The 26,102-nt window shown below is 36.3% G+C and overlaps 1 protein-coding gene across 1 annotated transcript in view; it reads left to right on the top strand.

Annotated features, from left to right (window-relative positions):
• The window catches only part of LOC140171816 (phosphatidylinositol 3,4,5-trisphosphate 3-phosphatase and dual-specificity protein phosphatase PTEN-like), a 55,128-nt gene extending 33,270 nt beyond the window's left edge, over positions 1–21,858 (top strand). Inside the window, exons 8-12 of the mRNA XM_072195147.1 lie at positions 5,691–5,792; positions 6,632–6,841; positions 8,569–15,785; positions 16,301–19,107; positions 19,374–21,858. Coding sequence (XP_072051248.1) covers positions 5,691–5,792; positions 6,632–6,841; positions 8,569–8,748 — 492 coding nt within the window. The 3' untranslated portion in view covers positions 8,749–15,785; positions 16,301–19,107; positions 19,374–21,858. The remainder of the gene's footprint in view (positions 1–5,690; positions 5,793–6,631; positions 6,842–8,568; positions 15,786–16,300; positions 19,108–19,373) is intronic.
• Positions 21,859–26,102: the final 4,244 nt, after the last annotated feature.

The following is a 26,102-nucleotide window of genomic DNA, read 5'->3' as shown; positions in this document are numbered from 1 at the left end:
AGAACCATTCACCAAACACACACAGACAAGTTTCAGTTGTGATCTTGTGCTTTTAAAGGGCCCATTCAGTGATCCCAGCACAAGTGTAAAAAAATTAAAATGGTTTATAAATTGCTTAAAAGTGAAGAATAAATCATTCAAATTGTCATTTGGTAATTTTTGAAATGAAAAATTTGGCAAAAAACAAAGAAAACAGCAGTATTGACGAAGTTAAAGCCCCATTCAAATACATGCCGCTAATTTATATACTGTCAGTATATAAATTACAGATTCATGTAATTGCTTTATTTTGTCTATAATTACACTGCTTTTGGCTGAACCACTTACAGGCTATGTTAACACATTTATGTCAATGACTAAGGTACCAAAATCTGAATTTGGATGATTTTTACGATCTTCCGGATGAGCAAATCACTGAAGAGGCCTTTAAAGAATGCACATATCGACTGCTCAGTGCCAGAAGTGGGCAAGTGCAATAGCTGCCATGCGTAGCTGCCATGCTGAGGAGTACAATATACTGTGTGTAAATTGCCAAATTTTCACAGGGCAGCTATTGGACTTACCCACTTCTGGCACTGAGCAGTCGATATGCCGTTTGAAACAGGCAGTCAAATGGTCAAATGTTGGGAAATGAACTTTGCTTGTATGCTGAACTTCACTGCCTATAATATTATAGTTCTATGGGTATGAGGTTGATATTAGTGTATATGCATAATTCTATTTAAAGAACCATTGCATTCTCAGTTCCCTTGGTCAAATGTCATGAAGTGCAGGTGTTCATTTCAATGCTGGATTTAACTGCCTACATTCGTAGTTCCATGTGGGTATGAGTTTGGTAAAATATGCATATTCTATTTATAGAAACATTTTCAATTTTCATATTAAAGGTGGTGTGTATTTCTATACTGAAAGAAACACTCTCAATAATTGTCATAAAGTTGTGCTCATTTGTTGAACTCCGGGGCTAAACCCAGCTACCATATTTAAGCCAGGCCGGTTACTTTTTCTAACAATGCGTCAGTATGTGTGTAGTTGTTACATATCAATTCTTTTGTTCAGATTTGTGTGCTTATGCCCTGATCAAGCAAAATAAGCACAGTGTCCAGGGGTGGATCCAGGAAATTTCAATAGGGGGGGTGCTGTGGCAGCTCTGCGCCCACATAAAGTCAGGCGCCGCTCTGCAAAAATTAGGGGATGCCCCCCTAAATCTGCCTCTTGTATCAGCAAATGTGCATTTTCAGATATTTTAAATTGCATCATGATAAATAACTATCCATGAGCTTGTTTTCATAACTGGAAATGGCCAACAAATTGTCACAATCAGAAAGCCCAAGTTATTGTTGAAACTTAAAAACATAAAATGCTCCTCAAATTCGGCGACATCATCTAGTTTGACATCTTCTGATCAGGTTGGTCTCTAGCAGTTTCCAAGAAAAACATCAAGAGCTAACAACATCGGGCTGACGATGAGGGAGTTCCTTGAAAGCGAACAAAATAGACAAGTAGTGTGGAAATCTAATTTAAATTATTCTAGTCACCAAAGTTGTTTTCAAGTATGAGCTGATTATACCCATATTACCAATCCTAAGTTCTTTATTGTTTTTACTCAATGTTTTCAAGTTTCAACCATAACCGACTTTCTGATTGTGAATAAATAAATAAGCAAATAGTGTGGAGGTCTAAATTTAAATTATTATCATTTTACACCACTATCTGTGAATCTGCAATTCTATAACTTTGCATGCATTATGTTATGTTACATGGGTCATTTAACTCATTTATATATACCACAATTTGGACTATAGAAATTGATTTTACGAAGTACAGAACACTTTCATTTTATTTCTTGATTTATAATTTGTATTTGGTTATCTTTATGTTTGGCAATTTTTTAACTGACAACAGTTTTATTTTTAACTCAAAAGCATCATTTTTTTGTCATAACTATTTATGTGAGCGGATTCGTAGATTAAAAAGGTTCAACAAGGAATTAAATGTATGTATATATACGTATTCATGTATGTAATATGAATTATTTTCTATATAATATTCATCTTTTAACATTTCGCAGCCCACGGGCTGATTTTTATGCAGATTTTAACTTCTTTGTAAATAAATGCATTTAAACAAAGTCTATCAAATCAATCATTTAGAAATAATATAAATTATTGTAGTTACAGGCACACAATTATTATGAAATTATCAGATATTAGATTAAATAATAAGACAAGTTAAAGACATTGTTACCATCATAGGCTATATTACCCTGAGATGAATATGAATAAATCTTTATTTCCATAATAAAAAACAACAAAATACAAAGAAATTCAACATCAAAAAAAAAATAAAGCAAGACAATTACCATTTATATTTACTATTATACATTAATGTTGTCAAGGTATAATAGAGCCAGAAGTTACAAGCATGATTTGGCTCGCATAAAAAGGAGACAATTTAAAAAAAAAATTGTGAAGTAAGCGGATAGGACTGTTTTTTGAATTACAAAGTTCTGATAAAGAGCTGGGTCACTGAGTGAAAAGAGGGTGGAAATGATCAATCACATGGGTTGCAGTGGGAAATTCCCTTTTCACTTCTCACAGAAATCCCCCTTTCACCTTTGTAAACATGTCTGTGCAGGTTTATTCACCCAATATACACACCCATACACCTAAAAGTGTAAAGTCTAGTGGAACAATATTAATGAACAAAGTGAAAAAAAATTCAGATTCAGATTTTGCCTGGGTCTTCAAGAGATAAAGACAACTTCAAATTTTGAAGTCAGCGTAGTGGTTTCTACAATTGTTTGGAAGAATGGGTGACTCTATTTGAAATCTGTACTCCCTGTGTGGGACATTAAGGTCATGTCTTCCTTAGAGGGTGTGTGGATTTCAACAGGAATGGCCTAATATAATGTGACTATGACAATTGGAAGGAAATATCAAGTACCATGGATCGACTGCCATCTGGTATATCGGCCAGCCCGGCCGGGAAATGATAATGAGTCCCAATGAAACTTGAGTGTAATATAAAGTAGTCTACACTAGGATCCACAACATGCTCATCTACCCAATACATTTGCACATTCATTAAATGACCTTTGAAGATTTGGGTACAAAAACTCATACTCCGCAACTTTAGGTCAAATTGTGCTCTATGATTATGTAATTGAGGTTATTGGACTATGCCATTGGGATGAGACTCTTGTGGTCCATAGTGCTACCTGTCTAGACAATTGTACAAATGTTCACTTTCATTTATAATTCATGTGTCCATGTTGTATAACCAATATTTGACAGACAGTACTGATTATAATTGAATACCTGAGTGGAAGAAGGGCCCAACTCCATCAAAACTGTTTTTGAGATATTAAGAAAAAACCTAATATTTGGGAAAGTTTTATAGACAGAATGTTTTCATCTTCAGGGGACCTTAAAGGCCCTTTCAGTGATTTCACAGGAACATTTAAAAAATGGAAATTTGTCAGAGTTGCTTAGAAATAAAGAATAAGTCTACAGAATTTCATTAAACCACTTTTCCCTGAATACATCGACAAATTAGTCAAAAAACAGAAGTTTTAGAAAGGTTTTCTACTTCAACTCAGATCACTCGAGAAAATCGAGATTTTCGTGACAGTGCGCCAATTAATCGACTGGAAAAACTTCCTAGTCCAGTGTTTCTAACACGGGGAAGTAGAGTCTAAATTGATTTAAAACAGACGCTTAATTTTTGTAGTAGAAAACAAAATAAGCAATTAAACGTCACCGAGGCAAACTAACGGTCAATTCAAATATGAAAAACAGTTAAAATTGTGTATTTTGTTTTAAATAGTAGCTACTGATGTAATAAGTAGTAGAAACAATACGCAACGCGTGTTGGTACGTGGAGAGTGAGCTTCTTTCGATCTTGAGTCGGACTTTTTGTACTGTCAGTATCAAAAGTCCAGAATCATGCAAATGCTTTATTTGTCTAAAATACACGGCTTTCGATCGAACCACTAGCAGGCTATGTTAGCACATCTATGCCAATTACAAAGGTACCAAAATCTGAATTTTGATGATTTTTACGATCATCCGGATGAGCAAATCACTGAATGGGCCTTTAAGTACATAAACATAAAATATTACATACATTCGAAATTATATATGATGTTTACATGGCAACGGTACGAGCTGGAGTTGGGCCCTTCCACTAATATACTGCAAGTGCCAGTTCAAAGCAGATGTGTTAAAAATTAAATAGCTACAGAAATTTGATAATTATCCATTAATTGCACAAATCGCAACTCCATGGAGTTGGGCCATTCTTCCATGAAAACCATGATTAAGTGTACATGGAAGACTATTTTGAGAGTGGATTTAGGCTCATCTTTCACACACAAGGAAGAACAGTCTGCTGGCAATGAAATGTTGGGTCGAACTCATTTTTGTAAAAAATTGGAGTTGGGCCCTTCTTCCACTCAGGTATTCAATTGAATCCACATGAAAGTGTGTGTTTCTTAGACCGATTTGTTACATTGATTGCTGCTTATGAAAGACTCGCTGATACAATGTGGGCAATCAGCATTCAATTATGTTCAAGGTTTACCAATTGTAGTTTTTTTTTTTTTTTTTTTTTTCAAATAGGCACAGATTGTCAAATGTGGGTGTCTTGTTTTATAATGAAATTATTATTATCCATAGAAAAGTAATCAGATGTCCTTTGTGTTTTGGAAAGGATGCAATGTACATACTAATTTTGCTATTTACTGGGTCAAGGAGTTATTGTTCGTAATGTAGGATTCACAACTTGTATAAGTTCCATGGAAAAATGGTGGCATGATCGACAGGACTTCTTCGATCATGCCACTGTTTTTTCCATGGAATATTTCCTCACAGGGAAGATGGCAATTTATTTCTCGCATTTACGGCCCTAGCTACTATGGGCTATTTGCGGGGAGGAGAAATAGTTTGAAGTGACCGCTTATGGGTTCGAATTTCAACCAGCCTAATCGTGAAGCTCCCGTGGCCCAGTGGTTAAGCCAGGCGCAGGTCTCGTAAACCTGAGGTCCTGGGTTTGATTCCCAGACGGGATCACTTTTTCTACTTGTCTGCTTTATTATTTGCGACGGCGAACCTGGTGAAAAATTATGTTTATTTATATAAGTTCCCCAACACTTTTTTACATAATTCTAGGATTCACAACTTATATAAGTTAAGGGAACTTTTTTACGTAATTCATACATTTTGTAAATTGAAAAATGTTTTACGCAATGTAAAAGGTATGTGTAGCCTTATTTGTCTTACACTTCTGGACCAATTTATAGCGAAAATAAAAGGGGTTGTTTTAAAAGTTGCACCTGAGTCCATAGAGTCAACTGATCTACTGTATTGTTTGAGTTGACTTCTATGGACTCAGATGCGACTTTTAGAATGGCCATTTTTACATAATGAGCCATTGTGACCGAATGCAATGATGTGTAACACTATTAATTGGTCCAGGTGTGTAAAAGAAATAATGGCTACATATACCTTTTTTTACACTTTCACATTTCAAAAAGCATTTGGAGGAAGTTGTGGATCCTGTAGTTATGTAAATATTATGGCCATAACCTGAATCTTCTGACCTTTTGGTAAATGTATAATAACATGCATGTACATGTATGATAGAAAATAGAATGAATCTGATAAAACATGTTCTTCTTTTTATTGCAGGGAATTAAAAAGGGCCAAAGGGTTGTTGTTTTTGATATATCCAAGAAAGTAGCGGTGTGTGATGATGTTAAAGTTGAGTTCTACCACAAAACTCCAATGCTGGTATGTATTATAACATTGAGAAAAGGATAAACTCACTTCATTTCATTCCTTTCCTTTCCTTTCCTTTCCTTTCCTTTCCTTTCCTTTCCTTTCCTTTCCTTTCCTTTCTTCCCTTCCCCTTCCCCTTTCCCTTTCCCTTTCCCTTTCTCTTTTTCAAAACATTGCTGTATTGTTAATATTGAACGAAATTGGACAAATGGTGTATCAAAATGTGTGTAAATAAATCAATCTTCTTTCTATGTTAAAATATTGTGAAAATGGTTATTAGTTCTGAAGCTATAGGCGTATTTATAATGGCTGTGTTACTTTTTGTGCAGTCTTTAGTTGAAATGAAAGGAAGGTATGAATTAACCATAGAGGGCTATATCATGTATTGAGCCTATTGGAAATACAGTCCAACCTCCCTTATCCGACCATGATGGGACCAAACATTGGCGGATGAAGTGCTAACATTGAGACAGCAAATGGTTACTCAAAATAAATTGGGTAATAACACTGAAAGATGGTATCTGAGTTATGTATACCACATAGTTATGGTCTTCTAAATGCTTAAGTGCATGAAATGAAGTTCTTAAAACATGAAAAACATGTTTTGCTATGAAGATCACATGTCCGGATAAAAGAGAGATCCATATAAAAGAGGTCCGGATAAGAGAGGTTGGACTATATGGTAAGAGTTGGGCTGAAAGATCTGAAAGCTCTATTTTGATTGGTTACCCAGATGCTTATATCGTGCGATCAACCAATCGGGGCCCCTGTAAAGGTAGTCATGCTCATGGATTAACTTGCATAATGATCACATCATAATTTACACTTCTTTTTTTTCTCTCTCCTCACAGGAAAAGAAGTCGCCAATGTTTCACTTTTGGTTTAATACATTCTTTGTAGTACATCCCCTGCCACACGACTCAAGGCGGAGCACCGACTCAGACACTATACCAGAGGTGAACGGTAGCCCTGCTGACACACTGGTGCTTACACTTAGAAAAGATGAAATAGATAAAGCTAACAAAGATAAAACAAATAGATTCTTTTCTCCCAATCTAAAGGTGAGTGTCAAGAAGGATATGGCTTCTTTTTTCTTCTTTTTTTTTAGCTCATTGTGTTAGCACAATGAAAGCTCATTGTGTTAGCACAATGAACTCTAGGCATGATCCATTTTTCTGTATGTTTTTTTCTTTCTCTTGCTACATCGTTTGAGCAATGGATCTGGTAATTTGAGGTGGCGATCTTTGCATGATGGTTCATGATTGTTACTTATTTAGCTAAAAAATTCGGACAGAAAGTATCATTTTTGGAGCATTTTCACTAAAAAGTTCTACCAAATTTCATGGAATAGTCTCCTATGTAGACTGTTTGTGGTGCTTTTCATATTACAAACACTGTACAAACTCCTTGATCGTGCGAATTTGTAAAAGAGATTGTTGAACTTTACTGTTTCAGTGCAGCTACAATGTCTGCTTTTCAGTGTTGCTTTTAGCACCAATTGGGCTTGTGCTGTCTATAGGCCCTTACTTCTGTGCACGAGCCATGAGCAAATAGTGTCTCAAATTCTCCCAAATCAGAACTAATTGGGCTACCAAATTATTAGTTGGCAACCCTGACTATGAACAAACATCTCACTCATTTACACTTTATATCACACATCTTGACCCAATTAGTTATGTAAACATTTACTGAAGGTGAAATGTCCTTTTGACTGGCACTGGCCTAGTATATCAGTATATGGGACCATGACAACCCCTCTCTGACATTACAAAACAGACAAACAGAAAGTCTGAACAGGCTGTATTAAGCTGTATTTTTGCCTGAAAGGGTCTGAATAATTGGCAGTCGATGTGCGCCATCTTGGATAAATTTGGTGTTCCAAACTCCCCAGCAACTGTCAATCAAACTACGGATAAGTATGTTTCACTATTGAAGTAGTACGCACAACGTTGTCGTGCACATGTACATACATTTTAGGCTAAGCGTTACTATGGCGTTACTAGGTGTACCAAACTCCTTAGCAACCGTCAATCAAACTACCGTAAAGTGCTTCACTTTTTATACAGGGATTGAATACGAGTGTCACGGCCCTGGGTGTATTTCTTACTTGCTTGCTTAGGTCGACTTTTGTAGACGGACTCCCATAATGGCTCTCCAAACTGCTCTATCCAGCATATAATTTATGATGACTGGTCCTGTTAATCCCGTATCATCTGCCATCCTTGGGTGGGCCTCAGATCGACTTATTTTTCCATAAGAGATGTATACCTTTCCATGACTTGACAATGTTTTTCAATGGGTAAAAGTGAAAATTATCTTCCATAAATGCCAAAAGTGCTTATTTTTTCCATACCCAAAGTAAGACATGCCAACTAGTATGGTTTTGCCGTATTTTATAGAGAAAATACGTTTGTACGGTTTTCTTTCACAAAATAGGATTTCACCACTGCAAATGGTGGTGCACCCAACATCGACAGTGAAAAAAGTTACGAATTAAAAAAGATACGGTGTAAAATACAGAGGACAAAATTCTGGATTTCAAAGTTGGCATGTCTGCAAAAGTATCAAAGTTTTTATGTACCCCTGAAATAGCGTGTATGCATATCACTTTGAAGCGTACCAGCTGAACTGTGTTATATCACGTCATATCACACGGCTAAGAACCAATGAGATTGCAGGAACTTTCTCATGTGTTTAAAAATGGAAATTAAACATTTAAATATTGATAGTTGAATAATTACAAATTAACCCTAATTTTTTTGTCACTGTTTCTCTTCGTCCTACACAGGTTCGATTATTCTTTGTACGCAGTAGTCATTCCGATCAGCTACTCTCACCGGTGAGCGAAACCAGCGTGAGTCCTGCCCACAGCAACAGTGACTTATTAGAAATAGACTGTGATGAGGACTCGTCGGACAGTGATGCCGGCTCTACCGACTGGGTAGACAGTTATACAACATTAGTATGATGATTAATTGTGTTGGCTAATAGTCTTTTATTTGTCCGACATGCTCAAAGTTTTTTTTAAACTTGTGATCGTTGCTGTCATATCATGGAAGAAATTGCGAGAAACAGTACTGGCATACGCAGCTGGGTTTGCACTTGCCATCTTGGATGTTTGCTCGCCTATTTTTATTCCATATCATACGCAGAGGATCATGGTGATAGATGCTAACCTCAGGTGCATTGTGGGTAATCAGGAGGATCATGGGAATCCACTAGCTGCTGATGATGAGAAGAATCATGAGAAGAATTACTTCATGGGAAGTAAAAATTTCATACGTTTGTGGACAAGGACAGAAGATTGAAGAAGCATTCCACTTATTTGTGTTTCTACTTTTATGTGATGGTTTTATCAACCAAAAGCAACATATCTCATAAATTGATAGTGTATACTTATGTATTAGGGAACAATCTAAAATATTGATGATGTCCTATAAGCAAAACTAGTTTTGTTAGGGAGGGAACAGTTAGAAATACCAATTATGTTTTCTCCCCATGCTCTTCAATAACATTGATGTAACTTTGATCTGCTTTGTTACAGACGTGTAGGGAGAGATTCTGGTATGAAAAGAAACTAGCTATGTTGATAGGACATCATCTATCCTTTGGGTTGTCCCCTTACAGGTGTTAAACAAATGATGAAATCTTTCTATTTACCTTGCTCATGATCATATCAGACTAAGTAGTTGCTATCAGTAGCGTTTTTGATGTTTATTTGTATCAGCATTTTGCTCTGGGTACTTCTGTAAACCACAACAACCAAAACAGCAGGGCCAAGGCTAAATTTTGTTCGACTTCTATAAGGCAGAAATTATTAGGCTTTTGTTACTGCGTGCATCAATTTAAGTCCCAACTCACGCTGGCGTAAATTCACATAAGCGTCTGCCAGTCACGCATTACGCACAACTAGTGTAAGCATTGCGCCCAAGTGTGTGCATGCCATTCTATATCAATACACGGTGTTACGAGTCTTTGTTTTTTCCGCCTTATATAAGCCGAACAAACTTTAGTTCTACACTCCTGTAGTAATGAGAGCAGGTGTCTCTGAAATGGTCATGAGAAAGTAAATAGAAATATTTATTTGAAACAAAATCATCATAGCTACAGATAAAGTATTAAATTCCTAAATTAATAGTTTATTAACTTTTAAGAAGTGTTATTTTATTTATATTTTTGGTTACAGTCCGAAAACATGTGGATAATTTTAAATTGAATGTACGCCCATTTTTACTTGATTGTTGAACATGTACTGGTTACAAACATTCTTATTATTAAGTTAATGGGCTGTCCCAGTTGTAATCCATACACCCCTATGGAAGGCATAACCTTAATCTCAAAAACAGGGGGTGTAGATTTCAAAGGAGTCACCTATTCAGGTAAACCCATTTGAAATTCACACTCCCTGTGTGGAAGATTAAGGTCATATCTTCCACAGGGGGTGTATGGATTTCAAATGGAGTCAACCATCCAGGTAACCCCATTTAAAATTCACACTCCCTGTGTGGAAGATTAAGGTCATATCTTCCACAGGGGGTGTATGGATTTCAAATGGAGTCACCCTTCCAGGTAACCCCATTTGAAATTCACACTCCCTGTGTGGAAGATTAAAGTCACATCTTCCACAGGGGGTGGATGGATTTCAACAGGAATAGCCCAATTCTATACAGATTCTGTTGGTATCGATGGGCTATTTTTGTGGCAGTTATAATGAGCTTTGATATCACCTGTGCAAGTAGTGTTTTTCTTTGCAATAATGATGTGTTGTTAAAAGTTACTTTTTCTGTCATTACTCATTGCAGATTTAAAACTTTTCCATTTGGTTTGAAAGTCAAAATTTGTTTTGTAGTTTAATCCTACTTTGACCACACAAAAGGGAGATGTTCACAATTCTTAGTTTCTTGCAGCAATAAAAAAAGATCACTTTCTATATCTGCAAACTCGATTTCCAAAACAATTTATGACATATTCAGTTCACTCATACTACACTACTAGCTATTACTCATTGAAATTGTACTATTTTGAATTTATACACGGGCACCAATGAAAATTGTTTGGTATTTAGTGAATCAAGTTGACGTATCAAAATCAAGGTACATTTCAATTCTCACGCAATTAAGGGGGTACTACACCCCTGCCCAATTTTGTGCCTATTTTTGCATTTTTCTCAAAAATTATAGCTCATTGGTAACAAGTAAGATATGTATATTATAGGGGCAAAGACTACAACTACTGCACTGGGAATTTTATTTTAGCACAGAAAACAGTTGTGGAGTTACAGTCAAAAATGAGGGAAAACCAATATTTGATCAATAAATCAATAACTACTTGCCTTGAGTTGCTGAATTTTCAGTGCAGTAGTTGTAGTCCTTGCCCCTATAATATACATATCTTACTTGTCACCAATGTGCTATAATTTTTGAGAAAAATGCAAAAAAATAGGCACAAATTTGGCCAGGGGTGTAATACCCCCTTAAGGCCATTGTCTAATCCAATGTTTCTCTCTACATTAATTTTAGTCTGTTGCATCAATTCTGCAATTTGTGGTTCTCTAACTGCAATTGTTGTCTGAAAAGATTTTGGGGCTTTGTTTTGATTACTGATGTGTTTGTTGAAATGGAAAAATGAATGCACACAAAATGTTGGCTAATGCAGTGGCCTTGATCTATATTCTGTAACACTTGTACATGGGATACTAGCTCAACCAGAGATAAAAAGGAGATCAAATGCATATGTGTGGAGTTAATATGTAGCAGATTTCACATAGGACTAACTGACTGATAAAGTGGAATCAAAGAGTACTGACTCTGCCATGTTTGTGCGTTGCTCATGGAGGCCACTTAATGTACCTCTGGATTATTTTCGGTAACTTGGCATAACGAACACGTTTCAAGTTGATGCTGCAAATAGATTATATCGCATACGCACATCTGCACTTAAAATACGTAATATGGTCGCGGTGAACAGCATACCATCTTCTCTAAGAAAAACATTGTGCCAATGAATACCAGAGGTGTATTAAGTGGCCTCTATTAGCAACAAACCAAGATGGCAGATTTACCATAGCGTATGTATGGTGCAATTTTGAGTTGGTAATCTTTGAGTGTAATGTCTTTGGTGCTTATTATTCTATAATTGTCCTTGTGTAAACAGAGTTTGCATGGCATGGCATTTACTCTGAAGATGAAAAGACTTTGTTTTGACAAATATGTGGTGACAGAAGCAGAATGCGCATACTGTAAATGTTTCATTTATTGTCAAATTTGCGATTCCAATTCCTTCCTTACATTTACCTATACACAGAGGAATATACTCACACGTTGTTTTTTTCACGTCAGCTGCTTGGAATACAAAAAGTACACAAAATATTAACTGTATCACGAAAATGTCCACTTTTACAGAAGCATATCCGTCTGTCGCACTTTATGGAGCAATTGGCCCTCGTTAACGACATGCATTTGCCTTTGATCTCCTTTTTATTCGTCTTTTATTTTGAATTACTTCTAAAAAGTTTGAAACAAATTCTACATCTGTAACTATTTTCTGTGCAGCGTTGTCATTGTGGAAGACTTAAATTTGAAATATTTGTCCAGAATTGTCAACAATTCAGCCAACTTATAAAGTTAACAAATGTAATTTCAATATCCAATTTCCAGTTTTTTTTGACACAAAGTGACAAGAATTATATGAAATTGAAGTAAGCATTATATGTTTGACACTGGTTAATCCTTGAAGGTTTCTAATTGTTAACAAACCCAAAGTACGTAAAGGTGGGTGGCCCGAGTGTATGTACCGTTTTGTTACTAATAAACGCCTGCCAAGCAAATTTAAAATGAAAAAATCTTAACAATTGGACCAAAAATAACGACTCGCTTTCGGGTTCAAATCCAAGATTCCAAAGCCAATGGCAAACAGCAGTGTGTTATTGATAAATACTACAAAATTACATTTGTATTTTCTTTTTTTATGCAAGAATGTAAATACTTAGTTTTTTAAGTGAAGATTCTACCATAATTTGGCAATGAACTTGATGATGGAGATTGAGGTTTTATCAGTGCAATTTAACGGACTCACAGCAAATGCCAGAGCTTTAAAACTCACATGATATGGCATGGATATTTCTGCATTTTGGTCACTTTTTCATTGAAAATAATTAAGGGGCGTTTATTAGAGCAAGTGTGTTTATTATATTAGGAACAATATGGTATGTTTTCTACCTCACATTCTTATTCCAAATGCGAGTTACTACTCCAGTGATTTCAATTGATCACATTGGCCTATAAAACTGCACATGACTGCTGGGTGGTTATGCCACCAAACTACACTACCTTGTTTTTTGTTTAAATTCATTTGTACCACCTAGGCTATAATGAAACATTTCAGGCCAAAAATTTCACTGAGTTATTAGAAAAATATGAACTTTCATGCGATACCAACATTTGCATTTTGATGAAGTAAAGTGGGGGATGAGGCTGTCAGTCGGGTCACACACCTTTTCAAGTATGGTACACAAAAAATGATGTTGAAACCAAATAGGTCAACAATCACTCTGTATGTGTTGATATGTACATGTAAATCACACAATGTGTCGTCTGCATCACATACTGTCGTATCTCAAAAGGCTGCCTTGTGTGAATTTTTATTATCATTGTTGTAGTTCATATTGTTATTTTTATTTACATTTCAGCATGCTTTCTTTTATGAATGGACATGAGATTGTAATATTGTGATAATACCTCAAAATTCATTTATAAAATTAATTTTACAGTGTATCTCATCACAATTAGATGACAATAATATATAAAATCACACAAGGCAGCCTTTTGAGATGCGACAAATTGGGAAATAATGAACTGGAGATTCATTCCATTGTTGTTTAAAAGTTTGTCAATTATGAGAAAGGGTCCAACTTTTTTAAACCATGTTTTGTATATATGACCAAAGGAGGGCTTGCAAAAACCTGTTAGACAAAAGCATATACTTTGTCATAAATGCATTCAGTGTTTTTATGCACAGCAAAATATGTTTCCCATATTTTTGGCTTATAAAATGTCTGTGATTAGCCCGAGTGCATCGGATCATGTTTCAACTTATCCCCATTGCACAAAAGTCTAAGTAACCATTAGGGTTATTCCAGTTGAAATCCACACACTCCTCTATGGAAGACATGACCTTAATCTTCCACATAGGGGTGTAAAGTTCAAATGGAGTCACCCATTCAGGTAACCCCAATTGAAATTCACACTCCCTGTGCGAAAGATATAAAGTCATGTCTTCCATAAGGTGTAGGGTTTTCAACTGGAATAACCCATTATACCAGGGTTCCTAACATATTTTTGGAATTCCACCAAATATCTTGACTCTCTGAACAGGGATTAGAATATCAGGGAACTGTCAGACCTTTCAGTAGTAGGTAATGCTATGTAAGCTGCCAGTATCAGCCAAGTTCAGTAAGAAGCCTCAAATTAAGCCGATATCACATAGCAAATTTGCACTTGAAAATTTCCTACTGCAATAAACTGTTTGTGGTACAAAATTATGACATAACATTTTTAAGCATTCATACTCTTGTTTTCAAGTGAAATTGCAATTTGCATTGTCAATTTGGAAAGTAGGATGCAATTTGGCAAGTTTCAACATGCCAAATTTTTGTCACATATGCCACTTTTTTTCCTAGGCAATCTTGTGACCAACGTTTTGAGCTCATGACTCATCGGGTTCAACGTTTGTGTACACCCCCAAATATAGTAAAGATTCACTCTTTGGGAAGCCTGGTATCATATGGATTGGGGTGGGTTTTTTTTGGTAATGTTGCTTTGCGTTGCATGATCACGTAAAAGATGCATGATACCAAATCAGATCCTCACTGTCCACTCTTCACAATTCCAATATTGGAGGTATGATTACCTCGTTCTGGAAATAACTTTTAAAAGTTTTTAATGTTTATCAAAAATGCTTTTATAATGTTAAATGTTGAATTCTAAAAAAGTTATAAACATTTGAAATATTTTAGTAAAGCATTACTTTTTTTTATAAACTTGACAAACTGTTGTCATATTGCGGCACAGCATAAAGCCAAGGGTCATTTCTTAAAAGTTATGAAGATGTTTCGTATATTGTGGCTTTAGAAGATGCCACAGATAAAATGACAAACACAAGGGTGTGTTTTATGTTTCAAGATTTGGTGTCCAACCCTTGCCAATGATAGAGAACAAAATGTGATTAAACACAGGTAAATCAGACTGATGTTGGAAACAATTGAATACCTGAGTGGAAGAAGGGCCCAACTCCATCAAAACTGTTTTTGAGATATTAAGAAAAAACTCAATATTTGGAAAAGTTTTATAGACAGAACGTTTTCATCTTCAGGGGACCTTTAATACATGAACATACAATAGTACATACATTCGTAATTATATTTGATGTTTCCATGGCAGCGGTACAGGTCTTAATTCGAGTTGGAGTTGGGCCCTTCTTCCACTAATATACTGCAAGTGCCAGTTCTGTGTTATAAATAGCTACAGAAATTACGTAATCACCATTAATTGCACAAGTAGAACTCATGTAATATGTTAGCAAGAAAATTTGTTGTAGTGAAAAGCAGATTTCATGGATGAACAAAATTCCTCTTTAACCCTATATTTGTGGAAGAAGGGCCCAACTCCATGGAGTTGGGCCTTTCTTCCATAAAAACCATGAGTAAGTGTACGTGAAAGACTATTTAGAGAGTGGATTTTGGCCCATCTTTCACACACAAGGAAGATCAGTCTGCTGGCAATAAAATGCTAGGTCTAACTCATTTTTGTAAAAAATTGGAGTTGGGCCCTTCTTCCACTCAGGTATTCAATTGTTAAATTGGAACTATTAAAACTTGGTTGACAGTTGAGTTCGTCACATTTTGGGGGAAAACTGAAATATTTTGGAAATGACATGTGGCAAAAATTGGCTTCAAGAACTATTCATTGTTAGCTAAGAATCAGACATGAAAGAAGGAATATCAGTAAGGTAGGCACCGGAGTTTCGCGCGATTTAAAACGGTAAAATGCGCTGGCCACTTTTCAAAATGCGCGAAAATGCGCCAAAAATAAAAATGCGCTAAAATGCGTGATCCCATGTTATCAATGCAAAACACGAGAAAAACATCGGTAAAACCATGGCCTGTCAATCAATTACGAACGACTTCCGGTTCATTTCCAGTTTCTGGAAAAAATAAAAAATAAAGATGGCGACCATCACAAATCGTCGATCGAAATGTCGAAAGCAAGGGCAAATTTCCCCACATTATGCTTGGTTTAATGATCGTTATTTGTATTTTGATGTACATAAGTGAAGTTAGAACCAATATTGCGTGTAAATGCTGCCGATTTGGGGCATAAAATCGTAAGTTTTAACTTTAAGCTTATCGATGGGTCAAAATCGTGAACATTCTCGATGGAACCCAAAATGCGCTTTGGACACCCAAATGCGCGAAAATGTGCGCTTTTGCGCGAACCGCGCAAAACTCCGGTGCCTACAGTAAGGCATGTGCTTTTGCTAGAAATGGAAGAAATTTAGAGTTTTTATATGCATTACACCCATTATTCCATCAGTCTCGTTGACTTGCATCAGGCTATTCCATTTAAAGTCCACACTACCTCTGGAAGATTTTGGAAATATCTTCCACAGCTAGAGTGTGATTTTCAAATGGAATGAACACATTAGCAGCTCCATTATATTACACACACCCTCTGAGAAAGATTCAACCTGAATCTTCCAGAGGGAGTGTGAGTTTCAAATAGAGTTGGTAAATGTGCTAATTCCATGTGGAAGATGTTACCAAAATATTCCACAGGGGGAGTGTGGATTTGAAATGGAATAGCCTATTGATACACAAAGTTGAGGATGTGCATGGGAACCACAGCTACCTCATATGGTTGGATTAACCCTCTGAGCACTACCTGTCGATCTACCATTGCCTCTGATTGGTCAATTGCATGATATCTTCATTTTAATCACCAATCAGAATGGAGCTTTGCAAATTATTCATCTCATTTTTTTTGCGTGGCGAAATTATTCTAACAATGTTGCCGATTGGTCCAATTGATAATGAAAACTTCTTTTTGGCCAATTGGCAGGTAGTTCTTATGGGGTTAATCATGGAATTAATCAATGAATGCCTCTGAATTTGTCGTACTACTAGTTTGTACTACTCAAAAAGTACCAATTGATTTAGGGTACCGGTCAGTGTACTATATGCTGTTAATAGTAATGGACATTAAGAAAGGTTTAATGATATCCATGCTTGTGACAACAACAAGGGCATCTAAATGGGGTATCAAATCAAAGTGGCAGCTATTCTATTGGTCGGTCATCAGTGCTTTTGCTCCATCTAGTACTCTTACTCCCTGGATCTGGAGGGAAACTTTGCATTGGAGTATTGGGAAAACACAGTTTTTGTTCATTCTTTTCGGTTTGAACATTTTCTTGGGCAGAAATTGAGAGAATATCAAAGTAGACAATATTCAACAAGTTGGAACTTTTTCATTAAAGTATTTGGTGGCTATTAATTAAAATTTGGTTAATTTTCCCAATTACCACAAGAGCAATCTTTCACTCCAGTGGGAGTCTGAGGAATAACCACGGAATAGCCAAGTTGTGACTCCCGACAAATAGATAATTTAGGGTATCCAATTTACTGTTAAACTTGAAGAAATAAATTTCAGTTTGAGTATCAAAAGCTCACTGGTGTTCAAAAATATTTTGGACAATCATGGAGAGTGTGTTAAAATGATAATAATTGTAAGTCCTTTCTGCAGAATTCCCCCAAAATTGGGAAATTGGGCAATGACAGATGCAGCACAAGTTGTGATTTTGTGGAGGACACATTTTGGAACAATTTACCTTTAATAACTGGCCAATTACTTTTTTGAATCTTTGGGAAGCACTTGAAATACAAAATCAATTTTACGAGTATGCCTTGTCACACAGTAACCCAATAATGCTAGCATGGTGGCCCTCAACATCCACACGTATGTACAACCTTTCAAATTCACTCAAGAGTTACACAGTTTGCATGATATCATATATATTCTTCAGTCCTAAAATAGTATCCCACAATGCCTTGCTGAAACTTCACTACCCTAATCATGACATCGCCATATTTGTTGCACTATCCTTACATTCATTCAGGGCTGTGCCTTGTGGTTGGTTCCCCTCTAGCCACATAATTAGAGAAGGAGAACCGAGACTCCCTATACCGCCATGTACAATCACTGTCAGCTATGGGGAGAAAATTAGGGGTACCGTATTCATTCTAATAAGCGCCCAGGGCGCTTAACAAAGTCATTTGCGTGGGCGCTTATTTTTTACCTGGTTTACCTAATTTTTTCGTAAGGGGCGTTTATTAGAGACAAATTGACGTAGGTTATAAAAGGGTCCTGAGACGTTCTAATAGTTTTTTTGATGCAGAAAATGTATTGCAAGTTTACACAGGACTTGTAGTCCTCCAGCTATTTCACTGTATCAACGCCTATCTGTCACTTCAACATTAATGGTACCCTTTAGCAAATTGAAAATACCCTGGGTGGGCGCTTATTGGGGCATGAGCGCTTATTGGAATGAATACGGTAATTGGGTCCTTGCCGATGGTGCGTGGAGACGACCGAAAACAATTTTGCGTCTCATCTGAAGCGTCTTCTTGGTACTCGCATGCGTCTTTCAAATCATCCATGTCATGCTTGCATGACAGCAAATGCCTCGAGCACATTCCGAGAGAAACCGAATACCCCCAATTTTTGCTCCATGCCTGTATCAAGATGGCGGCCGAGTCCCGATTCTCCTCCTCTAATTTTGTGCCTCTAGCAGAGAGCTAGTTGAGTTTGTAGTATTCTCAAAAGTTATCAGCCTGACTACACAATGATGTACATGTAGATTACTTATATTTGTATAGACCACTTTACATCATTGTTTATCAACAAAGGCTAGGGATTGGTCTGTCGATATGCCCGAACGAACCGCTGCACTGTTCAATGGCTTTCTTGTACTATATGAAATGTGGTGGGAGATATAAATACACATGCCCTGAGCAGACTACGATGCGCACGCACACTGCAGGGCAAAGAACAATGGAAAGTACCATAATGCGTGCGCATACTGCCGGGCAATGACGTCACATGTCAAGTGGTCTATAAAATTGTCAACTGCTGGACATGTAAGTACAAGGTGTCCCAAAAGAAATTTTATCCATATTTTTGGTCATAACTTGAGTAAATATTAAGGGCGAGTTACAAGAAGAAAGAAAACAACATATTGAGTCTTCGTGTCAAAAGCTGACATAACTTCATGTAAGGCCAAAAAAAAAAAGGTTTGTCTCAAAGCTTGCGCGCGCGTTTGTAAAATCCCACGATTTGACAAAAAACAAATGCGGAAATTTTTTTTATTTCAAAAAAAAATTTTTTTAGTTTTTCCAGAAAAATCGGGCGAAAATCAGACTTTTTCTCAAAATACCATGAAAAAAGAGTCGGAATAAAAAAAAAAAATAAAAAAATTGCATTTCGCATTTGTTTTAAATTTCTCGTGAGCTTTGAGACAAACCTTTTTTTTTTTTTGCCTAAGTGAACAATCTTGCTGTGTGTAATGGTTTAAGCTCTGTTACTTTTACTTGTTATTGCCAAAAAGATCCATTTTCTGTCCAAATGTGTATCAAAATAAGCAATCGATTATAATCAATTGTAACAAGTTTTACTTTACATAGCTGCAAGAAATGTAAAAAACCCAAACTTCATTACTAGAGTTTATGGCTAAAAGTATATATGGGTAAAATGACTTTTGGGACACACTGTCTGTACTTCTGAAATGTTATTCACCTAAGAGCAAAACTGCAGTCACTGATCTTCAGGTTTGGGGTTAAGGTACAGCCTTTTTAACAGAAGTGTTTTCACGGCTGACTGTGACTACATATTACAGTATACACAATAAAGAAGGTACCAGGCACATGACCTCACAGGTTACATTTTGACTGCTCAGTGCCAGAAGTGGGTATGTGCAGTGGCTGCCCTGTGAACATTTGGCAATTTACATACAGTGTATTGTACTCATCTACACATGGCAGCTGTGTGGCAGCTATGGTACTTACCTACTTCTGGCACTGAGTGGTCGATTTCAAAAATCTAAGTGACCATAATGTGTGCAAGGAATGTTCTCTTTAATTTGAGATATCAGCTGTGATGGCAAATGATTCAGAAATTATCAAGTTATGAAACAAAAACCGGCAGAAGTACACATTAAATTTTTGCTCTGTTAATGCTTACCGTGTCAGATCCCATCGATTTGTACGCATGAGTGCAATACTGTGAGCACACATGACAATAACCTTACTCAATCAAGTAATGTGAAAATCAATAATAGCGTAGTATTTTCCATTGACAGAGGTTTGAAAATTGTGAGTCTCTGTTGGATTTCTTGAGTTTCCATCACTGATCACCCATTTTCAACGAACAAGGCTCAAATTACAGAGGACACCCTTTTGTTGATATCTGCCTTCACTTTGGCTGTTAGGTTATATGGGGTCAGGTGTGATCAAGCAAAATCAGTCTGAAGTCAGTCATATACAGTTTCTTATTGGATTGTAACAGGCATTTGCAAAGCTGTACTTTGCAGAAAACCCCATTGAAATTAAACAACCAGTTCAACAGGTAAAAAGAGTTTCCAAAACAATAGGACACAAAAGGAAATATTCCTTTGTTTGGGTATATCTTGAAATCAATATTTCCGACTTCTGACTGATGTTGCCTGATCACATCACATATTAAATAACTGGTACTTTATTTAGTATGCATACTGTAATCTTGTGTTTAAAGACCTGTATGAAATTTTCAGCTAGATATCGGCACAGTTGGCCTTAAAGTCCAGCCAGATGACATCACCTGCAATTTTGTAAATGAAATGGGAAGACAAAATAATAGTCCCAGTCGTTGACCCTTTAACCCACATAGTTCAGTCATTGACCTTTGACCTCTGTCTCCTTTGTAGTTCCTGTGTAGTTTTTGTTGTCTGACTGTACTGAACATTATGTACAAAGTAAAACAGTGTGTAGTATATATTCCTCACTGCTTTGTAAAAAAATCAAAGGAGGACATATTTTTTTGAAGAAAAAAAATGAAAAAAACAAAAGAAAAAAAAATATTTACATTGCTATTGTTTGAATATGTGAGTATGCACTAAGCGCCTTGTTATATCATTGGTTGATTGTACAATTATGTGGTTCATACTGTTTTTTATTATTATATTGACATACAAGAAAACCATGTAGTTACTGCTCCATTTTACTGTGAAACAACATTATTTTTGGTTGGTATTTTTTAGCCTATAAAAAGAGTATGTCTCAGATCAAACAGAGAATTTTTTTTCCGCTGTCTGCTCCCCTTCCCAATCAAACTTGGAAAAAAATAAGCCTGAGATGTTCGAACCTCGAAAACTTCACATCCTTATACACATGATATATTTAATTCTTCTAAGACTTTTTTTTACTGTGAAACAAATATCATTGTTTTTTACCCTTTGAAAAAATTAATTGTCAAATGGGTTATTCCATTTAAAATCCACACTACCCCTGTGGAAGCTTTTGGAAATATCTTCCACAGGGGGAGTATGAATTTTAAATGGAATGGACACATTTGAATTTAACACATCCTCTAAGTAAGATTCAACCTGAAGCTTCCACTGAGGGAGTATGAGTTTCAAATGGAGTTGCTAATGTGTCCATTCCATTTGAAATTCATACTCCCCCATGGATGATATTACCAGAATCTTCCACAGGAGTAGTGTGGATTTTAAATGGAATAGCCCAAGGAGACGAACGCATATCCCAAAACGATCATGTGCTCCGAGACATACTTTTGTTTCTCTCACTATGGAAGTTTACCTCATCCGGTTCGTTTTGTACTTATAACAATTTTTGCGTATTGGGCTATTCAGTTGAAATCCAAATACCCCCTATGGAAGACATGATTGTAAGTAATCTCCCACACGGGGTGTAGATTTCATATGGGGTTACTTGAATGGTTGACTTCCATTTGAAATACCCCTGTGTGGATGATTAGGGGTACTACACCCTGTGGTAAATGTGTGACTATTTTTGCATTTTTCTCAAAAATAATAAAACACTGGTAACAAAAGTTATGTATATTATTGGGGCAAGGAATCCAATTACTACACTGAAATTTCAGTGACTCAAGACAAGCGGTTCAGTATATATGATAGGAAATGAGGTACATCCTAGTGGTACCTTAATTCTTATCATAAATAACAAACCGCTTGTCTTGGGTCACTGAAATTCCAGTGTAGTAATTGGATTTTGCCCTATAATATACATAACTTTTGTTACCACTGTGTTATTAGTTTTTGAGAAAAATGCAAAAAATAGACATAAATTTATCGAGGGTGTAGTACCCCTTAAGGTTATGTGTTGTAATACAGGTGTATGGATTTCAACTGGAATCTGGAATAGTCCATTGTGTGAAGGCCAGGATATTATAGTCTGCATTTTTTTGTTGCAATAGATTGCGTTTCGGGTCTCTACTGCAGTGGGCTATTCCAGTTGAAATCCAGACTACCCCTGTGGAATAGGTAGCTAAAGACTTCCACAGAGGGAGGGTGTATGAGTTTTCAATAGAATAGACAGTTGGGTAACTTCCATTTGAATTACTCACTCCAGTTGTGGAAGATAGGTAAAGCCATAATACAGGAGAGTATCATACTGGATTTTCATAATGGATTTCAAAATGATTAACACTCACCAATTACATTTGAAAAACAAACTCCCCCCATGGAATATATTTCCAAAATCGGGAAGATATTTCCAAAATCTTCCACAGGGGTGGTTTGGATTTTAACTGGAATAGCCCAATTTTATCCAATGATTTGATTTACGGTTCTCATCTGTGATTTTCTGCTGAAGTGGTAAACTTTATTCAGCGCTTTGTTCTTTATGACGTTTTTGCAACAAAATTGTTCCTGCGTTTGGGCAACGGCAAAACGACGCACACAAAATGTTGAACCGTATTCTGGCTTTGACGCATCTCATTCAGGGCCGGCTTATTCTCAGAGTTGTGTTTTACAGGGCTATACTTGATATTTTCTGATGAAAAACTAGCCATCCTTCGCTTTTGAGTTTGGTCAAAATGTTTTAATAACATTTAAATGTCGGGTTATAAAAATGTTTTATATGAAAAAACAGGACAACATTTTTCAAATATTGTCCAAATTGTTAAATTGTAAAATGACCAGCCAGATCTCAAAATGAGCAGACTAATATTTGGATTTCTTACACTATTCTGAAATTGTTACTTGTGGGTTCTTTAAATTTTAAGCCAACTTAATGTCTGTCCTTTCGAATCTATCAGTTGTGACCTCTCTCCAGAAACCCCTACGACATTCAACACCACTTTCAAATTGATATGTATCTGGAAAAAAACACTGCATTTAAAATTTCCTATCAACCTTCATTACTTGAACACAGTACGTTGAAAGTGGGTCAAATTATACTTTCTGAATCCTTACAATGAGAGGAATACTTTGGCAGTGTTTTAAATTAAAATTAGCCAACTCTGAATTTGATCCAGGTACCCTTATGAAGACTTTCTACAGCTTTGAAAGTACACATAAAAGATTCAGAATGAGTACACCCAAAATGACCAAGAACCGTTCTCAAACAGACCAGATCTTTTTAAATTTAAATTCGGAGGCTTTTTGGCAGGTGGGGCCCCTAACTATTTTATCAAGGAAAATTTTAGGCTTTAATGGTCCAGCTTTATAGCACCATTTCCATCATGAGCAGCTAATATTTTTATAAGGATAGATGGTGATATTAGCAACTTTATTGCATTGGAAAACTGTTTGACATTCGGGATACCGATCACAGCAAGACCACTAAAAGCACTTCACATGTTACAAAGGTATGGGTGATAGCAGTCTGTTATTAGTCCACATAGCTTCAAAATGGTCTAAATATTCCAGTTGAAAACCATACGCCCTGTATGAGAGACACACCCTTAACTAACAAAGATTTATGAATTTGGGTTACCTGAATGGGGGACTCTATTTGAAATCTATAACCCGAGTGTGGGGGATTAAGGTCGTGTCTTACAAAGGGTGGTATGGATTTCAACTTGACTAACCCAATCGATACCACCAATTTGTTTTAGTAGCCAGTGTTGCATCAACTTCACTTCACAAAATAATGTTCATTTTACTGCTAATTATGTTGGAACTGTGACTGTTCAAATAAATGTGGGGCAGCTTTTTGTGTTGTAAAGGCTATTTAATCTCTTATGCTCAAATGGGTTGTTCCATTTAAAATCCTCATTCCCCTGTGGAAGATTTTGAAATATCTTCCACAGGGGAGTATGAATTTCAAATAGGATTCGCTCGTTAGGCAACTCTATTTGAATTTCATACACCTTCTGAGAAAGATTCAACCTGAATCTTCCACAGAGGGAGGGTGAGTGTCCAAAAGAGTTGGTTAATGTGCTAATTCCATTTGAAATTCATACTCCCCCTGTGGAAGATATTTCCAAAATCTTCCACATGGGGAGTGTGGATTTTAAATAGAACTGCCCAATTCAAATTTGAGATTGGCAGTAATAACAGTGTACTTCCCACATATTTATTATTGTTATGTTTTATAAGATGTTTTACAGATGAAAGTGTTGTATTTTTTTTTCATTGAGAGGAACAATCGAATAAATAGTACAATATCCTATTGTATTGGTAAATTGCATGGTGTCAAAATTCTTGTATAGAATGAGTCTAGTCTTCAATCCCTGTATAAAAATTGAAGTCACTTCGCCGGCATTCCCTGCATTCCGCAGCAGTTTGATTGACGGTTGCTAGGGAGTTTGGTACCATCGGTATGTCGATTGACAGTTTTGGGTGGTTTGGTACCCTAAATTATGTTGATTGACAGTTTTAGGTAGTTTGGTACCCTAAATTTTTCCAAGATGGCGCACATCGACTGCCAATTATTTGGATCCTTTCCAGGAAAAAATACAGCTTATTTAGCCAGTCTCGTCATGGGGTCATCGAAGAGAATATTTTCCTAGCATATTGAGCTAACTCCTCAGCTATTTGGTTTTTCACGATATGATAGTAATGGAAAGATTCGACCAAATGTTCGCCGTTTTTCGCCATTTAAACGTAAACATGCATCATCTCTTCCACAGGTTATACACTCCTACACGTACAGGGGTACAGCTATGCCATCACATGCATGATCGCGCATTGGCTGTGACTGACTTCATTTGCGCAAACGAGTGGCTTATCCTATAGTATATTAGTACTCGAGAATCCTTGACACGATCTGATCCAATCATACCAAAGTTTGCAATGATGAACTTGAGATATGAGCAAAAACATTAAAACAAAGAAAATGGACATATTAAAGAGGCACGGTCCAATTTTGTATGTTCTGTTTTCTATCTTGGATTTAGGCCTACCATTAACAAAGTTTCCAAATTTTTTACTTGTATTGCTCCAGCAGTTTTCCTATGAGAACTTACTCATATCCCTGGGATAATAATGCCCTTCCGGTGGGGTTAGCACAAATCACTTTGTTTTTGTTCACATCAATCATCATTTAAACGAAAAATATCTTGCCATTAAATTTCACTGGGATAATGAGGAAAAATACAAGCTTTCTCCTGGTATCAATTTTGATGAAAGAAAAATGGGGAGGGGGTCAATCAGCCCAAGGACCTTTAAAAGTTCATAATTTGCAACCAAGTGTTACAAGGCCATATGGATTTCAATATTGGGATAAAACTAACATACTGAGGTGAAAAACACTTTTTTCTCGGATCGACTTGGAACTCTCAGAGAATTTTACTAGGGTACATACTACTATTGTGCTAAAATATCAGTAAGATCGGAGCATGTTTCGCCCAGGCAGTAGATTTTCTCAAAATCTTTACTTATTTGCTATTTCTTACTGTATAACTATATATGAAATCAGTAGAAACATCCTGGGAAAAGTAGGTATTGAAATTACATCATAGCCAATATTAAACAATTTGGGTAGTTTGTTTAGACCCTCCAGAACATCGCCAAGTAGCAAGCAGTCTCAGATTGATAACCATTATTTTTTACTAAAGATATGTATTTAGTTAAATATTGGTGATATTTGAGTTGCTAAATTAAGGGGTAGGGGTTGCATTATGGAGCATTTCCCCAGTTCTACCGAGTCAAATTTCACGATCTTGGTCTTGTTGGGTAGATATGAACTTCAAAAGTACAAACAATACATGAGATATGCTTTTAGAGCAGCTCTGACTTGACCAGTGCTTAAAG

This window comes from Amphiura filiformis, chromosome 15 (assembly GCF_039555335.1).
Source record: "Amphiura filiformis chromosome 15, Afil_fr2py, whole genome shotgun sequence".
NCBI classification, from domain to species: Eukaryota; Metazoa; Echinodermata; class Ophiuroidea; order Amphilepidida; family Amphiuridae; genus Amphiura; species Amphiura filiformis.
The sequence above is the reverse complement of the archived record's forward strand: the minus strand, read 5'-3'. Positions and strand labels throughout refer to the sequence as shown.